Genomic DNA, 11537 nt, shown 5'->3' on the forward strand with positions numbered 1-11537 from the left:
TTTGTGGAGGCAGAGTAATAGCACCATTTGCAGACCCGTCTCTGGACAGCATTTTCTGGACCAGTTCCTTTTGCGTATAATTTATATGACACAGGCAAATAATTCTTACTATACTAGTGGATAGAATGAAGTACGGAATGAAAATTGTGCCACAGAAAGTGCACCTGTTACCTAAAATAAATTCAACGTAAACTGGTGACAATGTTTTATCACAATGTTATTTTGTCACTTACAACTTTCGCGGGCCTTACTCACTCGTGAGAGACTAAAATGAGTCTTAATTCAGGACAGTAACAAAAATGAAAAGAAAAAAGACTTCTAAAACGTTTTTCTCAAGTTCAAGTACCAGTGAATCGAGAAGCAATAGAAATCAAATGCAACTGTAGTCTCATGCGACTACTTAGAACTCCACGGAAACTAGCTCGTTTTATTTTGGCTGTATATAACTTAAAATGAAACAAAAAGGAATTTAAAAAAGGAAGCTTTTTATTTTTAAACTACAAAAAGCCTTTTACTTCACTGGCACACAATTAAACCGTTACTGCACCACTCAATAAACCGGAGGCGAAAAAAATTAAATTTGATAAAACCGTCGCGAGCGATCGGCGTTTCAACAAGCAATTTCGATAACTCCCGTTTCAATTATGTGAAACATGCAACGGCGATTAAAATTTTAAAATATCGCCTTGCAGTACCTCCGGCGGGCTTAAAACATGGAGGCGATTTCGTCCAGATTGGAATTAATCAGTGGATTGTTACGGGGAACATTCAAATTGAATAATTGGGATTGGAATAAATTTTAATGGGAAATTCAATCATGATTGGCAGTTTTGTAAGAATTGTGTTGAGTCAAATATTGGTATGAAATAATGGGCTAGTTAAGAATAGCGAAATATGAAATAAAACGAAACAATACTAACGATTAAATTATTTAATGAAACTAAAATTGCATTAAAAAACTAAACTTACCAAGATATATTATCACTCACACAACCTCCGTCACTGTGTACTAGTTTCACAATATTCTTTTCGTCTGACATTATGAAGTTATTGTCTTTATCAAAGGCCAAACCATAAATGCCTTTTAGATCCAAAACTTTCGTGAACTCATTACCACCACGTAGTAATATACCGAAATTGGTACAAACATACAAGCGGCCATCGTTATCTTCAACTATTTGCCTAACAGTAACCAGTTCGTTCACAGTTTCAATAGTAAGTTTTAAATTGTCAAAGAAATATAAACCACTTTTGTTAGCAAAATAGATGTCATTATTCGGCATCACGTGAAAATTATCGACTTCAAAGTGTTCGAACTCACTAACTCTGATGAATTTTCCATCTACATCAATGTATAACTTCTGATCTGGGTAGCTGATGTAAAACAAATTTGCTCTGAAGTATAAGGACCAGATATTTCTTCCTTTTTCTTTGTAATTGTCGGCTAGCTTCGTCAGCATATTGTATTTGTAGATGCCGTCACTTCCTCCCAAATAAATTTCGTCGTTACCTTGATCTATAGCAACAGTACACCCACCTCTAATCCCAGCGATGATTTCACTTTCTCTTGTATCTAAGTCTATGTAGGCCAGTTGGAAATCCACATCTGAGTAAGTATCTGGCAGCGAGTAACTGAAGAACAGTGTGTTTGAAGATTTGTGCACATTCAAATTGTATGGTCGACCAATGTTGGTTAATATGATCTCTCTTTCGTACCACGTGTTGTTCATTCGAACTCTATTGCAAGCCTTCTTTGGCACACTTTTCACAGAATACGATATGGCAAACATGACCAACATTTGGGAGAACATTTGATCCAATCGCAAATATTTTTACTTTACAATTAACTGAGGAGGGTCCACGGATTAATTGGATATGAATTTTCGATTGTATTTTCGGAGAGCTACCTCTACCATGATATCAGATTTAACAATGAGATAATTGTTAGTCATGGACCTTTGTTAACAATGGTGTTTGTTCAAACAGTTCGCAATGTAATAACAGTAGTCATTGTGTTTCATCAATTAATAGGAGCGCTTGATGAGTCTTTGATTCGATTGTTTAGATTTAAAAACATCGTCCGACTTCCTTGTTGAGGATGAAGTGTAAAGTTCTATTTAGTCTTATTAATAGCTACTTTTGCATTAATTTTAACTAATAAGAGTATCTTTAATTCTTTCCAAATCTTCTCTTTCAGCAGGGTTAGTTAAAACCTCATAGCATAACGGACCAACTTTACTTGGTTTTAATCTATAAATTGCATTTCGATCGGAATACACTATCTGATCATGCTCATCGAAAGTCAGGCCAAAAGCTTGGACTATGTGCGCCACTTTTTTTATTCTATGATACGGTTTATCTTCAATGTATATGCCATCGCTCGTACAAAAATATGTGTCTCCATAGCTGTCTTCAACTATTTGTCGAATCACTACTTCATCGCTTAAAACTATAGCTTCTTTTTTCGGCTTTTCAACTTTGTACAAAGCTGTTCTGTTAGAGAAATAAATATCCATGTGTTTTGAAATGAAGAAATGGTCGACTTCTATATTTATAGCTTCAGCTACAGGCAAGAACTCATCGTCTTGGTACACTCTAAGTTTCTGCGTTGGGTACTCGATGTAATAGAAGTTTCTTCTAACGAAGAGACCCCAAATGCTTTTGCCTTCTTCGGCGAAGAAATCCGCTGATTTGGTGAGAAAGTTATACTTGTAGATGCCGTCGTGGCCTCCTAAGTATATGTCGTCGTTGCCGGCGTCGTAAGCGATGGCATATCCTCCGGGAACTCCGCTCACGTTGGAACAAGTACGCTTATCGATGTGGCAGGTTGTGATCAAGAAGTCTGCGTGGGTCCCGTTTTGCACCTGGAAAATATAAATTGGGATATTTTACATTACGTCATGCAGTTACAAAATAAGCAACGGTTAGTCTTAAGATCTGTGTAAACCCAGAGGTCAGAGATTATGCTTCAGTTTAAAAAAAACAGATCTTAAACTATAAGGCGACAAAAGCCCAGTGATAAAGGTGCCGGACTGGCCGACTCGAGCTCCAAGGAACGCGGGTTTGAACCCCGCCACCGCTGGACTATTGTGGTGACCCCACTCGTGACATAAATTAGCTTCATCATCATCATCATCACCATTTCAGCCATAGGACGTCCACTGCTGAACATAGGCCTCTCCCAATTATTTTCATATTGATCGACTGGTAGCGGCCTGCGTCCATCGCCTTCCTACTACCTTTATGATTTCGTCGGTTCACGTGTCGTGGAACTTAGCTTATAAATTTTTCCCGTCATTATAAAATTTTAAGCACTGCAAAATAAGCTAACAAAGAAAGATCCTTAGAAACTGGCAGTAATTAATAGAAACATTATAAAAGGTACTTGTATGTTGCCTGACTTCTAATGCTGCAACATGATATATTGCCCAGGTCATAAATAAAGCGTGTACTACGGAATCGGACTTCTTATCATCGTATGAAGGAAAGTGCTGTTACTGACCTAGTTTATAGGGACATTATAATTGTGGAAAAATTGTATAGGACGTCACAGTCTTTGTAATTTGCACATTTCAGAGCTTTACATAAGGAGCTGTATGAATGTTTTTTGTGATTTTAAAAACTCATTTATTTCGGCAAATAGGCTTAAAAAAAAGCACTTTTACACGTCCCAGTATTAACCCTACCACTGCTTCAGGACAATAAATGGACCAGTGCTGAGAAGAAGCAGCGTAAGAAACTCAGTCACTATTGTCAGCATCTTTTTCAAAGGTTTGTCAATTATTAAATGTTCTATACTTATTTGTTCAATGTGTTCAACATTATCTTTGTTTTTAACACATTGTCTGACTTTCGTATTTGGCTTTGAAATCATTACGTTTTCATTCTTATAATGAATCCTTTACTATTTTTTGCCATCTTTCAGAAAATAAATTGATTTTGAAATATATTATCCAACCAAAAAACTTTGATTGTCCCACAAAAATTCGTCCCTATTCTTTCAGCCCCTGTCCCGTTACAACCAAACATCCCACCACTACTCTACTACCGCAGAATAACATGTAATGTTTTATGCACCTAAAAACGCAAGCTGCATTTTATTGCAGCGAGAAAATAGCAAAAGAGATTAGCTTTTTTACGCCATAAATCTTTCTTATGACTAGCACTGGCGGTCTTGAACTTAGTATGCAGTCGTTGGAAAAAGGATCAAGGCAATACGATGTAGTTATTTACAAAAATAAATGAGTTTTATAAAGTTCAGGTAAACTATAACTTATTGTTTTACAGTTCTCGGAACACATCTGACAGAAAAGTTTAGTTTTCGATGAACATCAACTTCTAAACTCCTATATTCGTAAGGTCACTCGTAACTGTTAAATTATGAACACAAAAATATTTTATTCCCAAGTAATTCTGGGCTGCAATAAGTTTTCTATGACTCTACATCTAAAAAGCTAAACTCACCGTGTGGCTAAAAAACAAAAGCCCCGAGAACTTGTGCATGACCAGGTTGTATGGTCTCCCGAGGTTGTTCACGAGGAGTTCCCTGTCGAAATACACGTGGTTAAAGATGATGCCATCGCAGACAACCTTCTCAGCTTGGAGACCGTGGAAGAGCGTCAGGATGAGCAGTATTGATGAGCTGATCGCCATGATTGAGGCTGCAAGATATTGTGGTTGATTAACGAACGACATTATGATAATGCCCGCAGAGTATATTGTTAACTCGATTTGTATGTTGTGTGCACTTGTTATTGGAGCTGCAACAAGTTATGCTGTGTAACCTGCTTTAGACGCTTTGTATGTTGTGGTTGTGTCCCTGTTTTGTGCACCAAATAAAATAAATAAAAATAAATAGAATCGCTAAAATCAAGTGGCAGTAGGCGGGGCACATAGCTCGCAGAGCTGAAAAAGTTCTCGAGTGGTGACCACGAGCCGGAAAACAGGGACAAGGAATGTGAGCAGGCCACTCACTAGATAGACCGACGATCTGGTGAAGGGCGCGGGAGGTGCCTGGATGCGGGCGGCGTAGGACCGTCTTTGTGGAAATCCTTTATGGAGGCCTTTGCCCAGCAGTGGACGTCATTCGGCTAAAACGAACGAACGATTATGATAATGATCAAAAGCCTACCTATTAATTAATTAAATAAATACGAGGTGTGTTCAAAAAGTAAGGTGACTTTGTATTTTTAAGAAAAAATATTTATTTATTTATCAATATTTATGTTGTCCCCTTCAAAGTAATCCCCCTCAGATACAATACACTTATGTAAACGGTTTTTCCAATCCTCAAAGCACTTCTCATAAGCACTTTTCGGTATAGCCTTTAGCTCTTCCAGCGATGCAGTCTTTATCTCCTCAATCGTTGCAAATCTCCGTCCTTTCATAGGTTTCTTTAATTTTGGGAACAAGAAAAATTCACATGGGGCCAAATCCGGTGAATATGGTGGCTGAGGCATGATTGTGGTGTTGTTTTTAGCCAAAAAATCTCTCACAAGCAAAGATGAGTGAGCAGGGGCATTACCGTGATGCAAAAGCCATGAATTGTTTTTCCAAAACGTTAGAAAAAAATTAATGGCACGAGCCAAGCGATATGCCGATATCCTCAGCAACTTCTCTGATAGTGATTCGACGATTTTCCAAAACAATTTTCTTCACTGCTTGATCGTTTTCATCAGTTATTGACGTTCTTGGGCGTCCAGAGCGAGGCTCGTCATTGGCATCTTCCCGGCCATCTTGGAAGAGTTTGAAACATTTTTTTTTACTCAGAACAGTTTCACCGTATGCCACTGTCAACATTTCAAGTGTTTCGGAGCATTAAATTTAAATTTTTTACACAAAATTTGATGCAAATCCTTTGATTCATATTTTTCGATAGCAAAAAATCGCCGAACACGCAAAACACTTATAACCTTTACGCCTCTCATAACCAAACAAAAAATGCTATACACTTGAAACTTGGTACAGATGTTCGGGAAGAGTGTACCAACATAACAAAACAAAAAAATCGATAATCGAAAGTACGTTGCCCGGGAAATTTGAAAAGCCACCTTACTTTTTGAACACACCTCGTATAACTAAAGTTAGTACCTACTTTGCTTCCTTCCCACTTCAATTCGAACAACTCTCCTCTCTTCACGATTAAGTCAAAATTTAAGATCATTTTAGTTCACGTAGAAACTCTTTTGAGCTAAAAATCTATTGTCTACGAGTACAGCTCCCAAATTCAGGGTTAAACGAGTTAGTAGTTCTATTACTGACTCGTTAAAATTACTATTCACATGGAAATGTTTTTAAAAGCAGTAAATTATTCTTTTGTACTCTGATAAATTGTATGACCCAAAAAAAGATTTATTTTTCGCGTTAAAACAAATGGTATTGAAAAATCAGAACTAGAAAATCGTATTTTAGATTTGGGAGTTTTAAATCGTGATAACAAGTTTTATTGACGTAGTTTATTGCGTTAAATAAAAGCCAGAAATAAAATAAAATATTTGAATACAAGTGGTTTGAATTCAACGAATAGAAAATGAAAAAAAATGGCGAATGTAAACCAGACTGGGTATGAAAAATCAGTCAGTTTATTCGATTTCAAATTGAAGTCAATGGATGAAATTGTAATTGTTTTAGTTAGTTTTAGATGAACTATTGATATAAAAGGAAGAAAATGGTATCTAATAGATCCACGAGAACAAAGAGTTTGTAAAAATGTCCATTGGTTCAACCAAATGACGTCCACCGTTGGGCAAAGGCCTTCCAAAGATTTCCACAATTACTGGTCCTATGCTGCCCGCATCCAAGTACTTCCTTCAACAGATCGTTGGTCCACTTAGTAACTTAATACGAATTTTAAAATTTACTTTATTCATGTAGTTATATCAGTTAACTCTTTTTAAGATAAAAAGAATCACGTATTTTACTAACCACATTCTTAACCTGTATTAAAGAATCGACTTACTTGTAAAAAATACAGTTAATTTAAAAGATTCGTGCTCAACTTTTCTTATTTTTTTCTGTAGACATTTTATACTTTTAAAACCTTCAACACACTGGTTTGTGAGCAGAAACAAACTGTCAACTGAACTAACTCTCGTGTGTTTGTTTGTTTTAAACAATGAATAAATCAATGACAAAGAGGTAGAGAATGATACTGTATCTTTGTTTGAGTAGAATGTTTATTGTTTTTTGAAATCCAGATAGTTTTGTCACGATCTTAAGCTGAGTTCCACCATCTTACTTTAACTTTGACAAACATCAAAAATCTGTCAAACTCCATACAAAAAGCACCGGTTATCGTTGTAGTTTCCGTTAAAGGTAGGTGGTGCAACTCAGCATTAAAGTGAGACGCTTGAAATTTGGCATGCAGGTACCTTAGTAAACTTAAAGCTTAGTTACGACAGGATATTGAAACATTCCCACGGGAACTGGAGTTAGCGGGAAAAAACATTTGTCTGAAAAAATTTATACCGCGTAAGATAGATAGGGGGTAAAACGGGATCCACGCGTACGAAGTCGCAGGCGGCCGCTAGTAAGTTAATATTAGTAGTAGTTTTAATATTTTCTAAAATTCCACCCCTGAAAGTTTGGCATTTAAATACATACATTTACAATAATAAATAATGGAAATACATAATTTATAATTGAGTTTGTATGTATTGATCCTAAATTAACGCGAACGAAGCTACTGATAAAAGCCAGTTTCACTATAAAATTATCATTTCAGATAAACATGTGACCGAAGTTCTAACCATCAACATAGCATTAGCAAATGCAATAAATCCATGTTAAATATTTTCCTTTTACACTAGCAAACTAGAACGTAAATTATTCCTCTACTACTAGATACGGAAGACACATTAAGCTAAACACTGAACCTTATTCAGTTGTGATAAGTGTTGTTTTGCAACTAAAATGTATACTTCAATGTACAGACCTCTCCAGCACATATTACCTAAGTTGTGTAATTGCCACGTTATTTCTGTGCTTCATAAAGTGGTTTAGTGACATAAGCAAAGAAGATCAGCAATGTTTTTTTAACTTCTCTAAAATGTCCCTGGGGTACACAATTTTGGAAAAAATTGACTTAGTAGTTATTCAAATTAGAAAGAAAGACACTGCAAGAATGTCTGAGTCAGATATCAGTTGTACAGGATTGCACGCCATCTCTTTAAAAAGCTACCAAATTGAACTAAGTAGCTTGACTTCTTGACTGACTTATGTCTCCTACATGGGGCAGAGGGCGTCCACAACAGTCTTCCATCGCGTTCGGTCTTGAGCTTCGCGTTTGATCTCGCTCCAAGTCTTGCCGATCTTCTTCGCCTCGCCTGCTACAGTGCGCCTCCAAGTTTGTTTGGGGTGACCACGTTTGCGTTTTCCTTGGGGGTTCCAATCCAGAACCTGCTTGGGGATGTGAAATAAGTAGCTTGTAGTCCTTGTAGTCCATAAATTGGCAAAAAATAAAATGGATATGTACTTATAATGTATCTTTTTTTTTTTTTTTTTTTTTTTTTTTTTTTTTTTTTTAGGCGCCGTAAGCGTTCTCCAAGTGCCACAGACGAGACGACCCACGCTTTTCCGGGGATCCCGTCCGGACCAGGTGCTTTGTTTTTGCTACGCAGCCGTAATATGGCTGCGCCAAGCTCCCCCTCTGATACGGGTACTGGTGCTTCAGTAGAGGCTACTGGGTGGGGCCTCATGGCTGGTGGGGTGTGCTCCGCCCGAGATGGGAACAGGGTGGAGATAACTGAGCCCAGTAACGCCGGCTCCATGGTCTCCGTCACTGGTGGCGCCCATGGTCGAAGTTTGCCCCTCGCTACGCGGTATGGTCGTCCCCACGGATCACGGTTTAGTGAGTCCAGCATCTCTTTCCGGGCCTGAACTTTGGCTTTTGCGATGGCCACTCTAAGGGCTTTCTTGGCCTGGCGGTAGGTCTCGTAAAGGGTATCATCTAGTGTAGTATCGCGACGCCGCCTTCGTCGATGATTGGAAGACTCCCGCTGTGCGGCAATAGCGGCTCTGCGCAGTTCTGCAATGTCCTCCGACCACCAATAGACTTGACGTGCCATGGGAAACTTGCCCTGTTCTAGACAGGCGCTGAAAAGGCGCCGTAAGCGTTCTCCAAGTGCCACAGACGAGACGACCCACGCTTTTCCGGGGATCCCGTCCGGACCAGGTGCTTTGTTTTTGCTACGCAGCCGTAATATGGCTGCGCCAAGCTCCCCCTCTGATACGGGTACTGGTGCTTCAGTAGAGGCTACTGGGTGGGGCCTCATGGCTGGTGGGGTGTGCTCCGCCCGAGATGGGAACAGGGTGGAGATAACTGAGCCCAGTAACGCCGGCTCCATGGTCTCCGTCACTGGAGGCGCCCATGGTCGAAGTTTGCCCCTCGCTACGCGGTATGGTCGTCCCCACGGATCACGGTTTAGTGAGTCCAGCATCTCTTTCCGGGCCTGAACTTTGGCTTTTGCGATGGCCACTCTAAGGGCTTTCTTGGCCTGGCGGTAGGTCTCGTAAAGGGTATCATCTAGTGTAGTATCGCGACGCCGCCTTCGTCGATGATTGGAAGACTCCCGCTGTGCGGCAATAGCGGCTCTGCGCAGTTCTGCAATGTCCTCCGACCACCAATAGACTTGACGTACTTATGTATCTAGGCTGTGTCAAAGTATTTAAATAAACAAGCTGTTTTGCTTAAATTGCAAGACTGAAATGCATGCAGGTTTGTGTTCACGTGAAAATAACCAAAACCATATGCCGGACAGTTTTGACTCTAATTTAGTAAATTAGTTTAAAACGTAATACGAATTATGAATTTTGGACAACATAATATGAAGCTTCTAAATTCAGCAAGATGATTCGTTTCCCAAAGTGATGGTAAAGGAAAATTAGTAGCTACAAATATTGCTTGAAAGCAATTGTATCTATGTCAAAAGCTCTAATGTATAAGAAACTAGCATTCCGCCCGCGGCTTCGCCCGCGTGTAATTTTGTCTGTCACAGAAAAACTTTATCGCGCGCGTCCTTATTTCAAAAACCGGGATAAAAACTATCCTATGTCCTTTCCCGGGACTCAAACTATCTCTATGCCAAATTTCAACAAAATCGGTTCAAAAATCAAAATCAAAAAAAAATCAAAAAATATTTATTCAGTTTAGACCACAAGTGGCACTTATGAACGTCAATAGAAAATAATAAAAAAAGAAAAAGGTAGCCCTNCTTTCGGTTCAGTGGTTTACGCGTGAAAGCAAGACAGTCAGACAGACAGAGTTACTTCCGCATTTATAATATTAGTATAGATAAATATTATGGTGCCCTGCAAAATATTTGATCGATAAAAAGTAAAAGCTGCTTTTAATTAAATCTTAATACCATTAAAAGCTTTCATTTTTCCGAAATAAACCGTATTGTTTCTTTAAAGACTTTAGATAAAACTCTGTTTACGGAAATAGGATCCGTTTTGTTGAACAAAGTCGGAATTTCCGGAAGTTCGCCGGGTCAACTGTTGTTCAAAGATGATTTCAGGGTCTCAAGATCCGGAATTAAAGGTTTAAGATGATTCCCTTTGTGTACGTTTGGGGAAATTCAATTGCGTTTCGGTGTCTTTGTTGTGATTTGTTTTTTTTGAGACTGATAAGAATTGGGTTTTATCTGGGGNATTTCTGTTACTTGGGACTTTAATTATCTTTATAGGGACCACTCATGTAAAAATAACCCTTGTGGAAAAACAGTAGTAATCCTACTAATATTATAAGTGCGAAAGTAACTCTGTCTGTCTGTCTTGCTTTCACGCCTAAACTACTGAACCGATTTTGATCAAATTTGGCATAGAGATAGTTTGAGTCCCGGGAAAGGACATAGGAAACAGGGACGCGCGCGAAAAAGTTTTTCTGTGACAGACAAATTCCATGCGGGCGAAGCCGCGGCCGGAAAGCTAGTAGGCTATAATTTATGACGATCTGTGGCAAACTAAATTTCACGCGGGTGAAGCCGCGGGCAAAAGCTTAATAAATTTTTGGACAGTCATTCGTTTCAACCAAATGACGGCCGTTGCTGGACCAAGGCCTCTCCTAAGGATTTTCATAACGACCGATTCTGGCGCCGCCTGCATTTAGGCACCTTCCGCGACCTTCACCAGATCGTCAGTCCTCCTAATGGGGGGCTTGCCCGTTACTACGTTTTCTGGCCCGTGGTCGCCACTTAGGAACTTTTAATTTGGACCATAGTATGATAAATATGTATTGACTCGATTACGTACAGTTAACACTACTTCACTGCACTCAAAGTTGAGTTTACACAAATATTTTTTTTTAATCCACAACGAGGAAGCTCTTGGATTGTATCTGACCTGATGGTAAGTGATGATCAGGCCGAAGGTGGAAGCGAGCTTCACCCGGAATCGTCAACCACGGAGGAACTGGCTATCTTACCTCTAATTGCCGGAACACAACAATGCTGTTAACATTGTTGTTATGGCGACAGACTTAGGTAAGATGGTGGTCATGCAAGGGAAACAATGTTATTCGTCTTTATTTGTTAGTAAAA

The 11537-nt window shown here is 39.0% G+C and overlaps 2 protein-coding genes across 2 annotated transcripts; both read right to left on the reverse strand.

Annotated features, from left to right (window-relative positions):
- Positions 1–965: 965 nt before the first annotated feature.
- On the reverse strand, positions 966–1799 carry LOC114350404 (ommochrome-binding protein-like). The gene has a single exon (XM_028301197.1). The coding sequence runs from the start codon at positions 1797–1799 to the stop codon at positions 966–968; it is 834 nt and encodes a 277-aa protein (XP_028156998.1).
- A 351-nt stretch (positions 1800–2150) lies between these two features.
- LOC114350405 (uncharacterized) lies at positions 2151–9344 on the reverse strand. Its single transcript, XM_028301198.1, has 3 exons — positions 8594–9344; positions 4465–4661; positions 2151–2864 (listed from the first exon to the last, which is right to left on the reverse strand). The coding sequence occupies exons 1-3, from the start codon at positions 9342–9344 to the stop codon at positions 2151–2153; spliced, it is 1662 nt and encodes a 553-aa protein (XP_028156999.1).
- Between the last annotated feature and the right edge of the window lie 2193 nt (positions 9345–11537).

The sequence above is a fragment of the Ostrinia furnacalis genome, unplaced genomic scaffold, assembly GCF_004193835.3.
Source record: "Ostrinia furnacalis isolate ACB-3 unplaced genomic scaffold, ASM419383v2 OfSCF0885, whole genome shotgun sequence".
In the NCBI taxonomy this organism is placed as follows: domain Eukaryota; kingdom Metazoa; phylum Arthropoda; class Insecta; order Lepidoptera; family Crambidae; genus Ostrinia; species Ostrinia furnacalis.

Excerpts from the sequence above, each read along its gene's own strand:
- LOC114350404 (XM_028301197.1), bottom strand. The coding sequence starts at position 1,799 with ATGTTGGTCATGTTTGCCATATCGTATTCTGTGAAAAGTGTGCCAAAG.
- LOC114350405 (XM_028301198.1), bottom strand. The coding sequence starts at position 9,344 with ATGGAGCCGGCGTTACTGGGCTCAGTTATCTCCACCCTGTTCCCATCT. Across the intron at positions 4,662-8,593 it reads TAGCAAAAACAAAGCACCTG|CCTCAATCATGGCGATCAGC; the intron begins GTCCGGACGGGA and ends AATATCTTGCAG. Across the intron at positions 2,865-4,464 it reads TTTTGTTTTTTAGCCACACG|GTGCAAAACGGGACCCACGC; the intron begins GTGAGTTTAGCT and ends TATATTTTCCAG.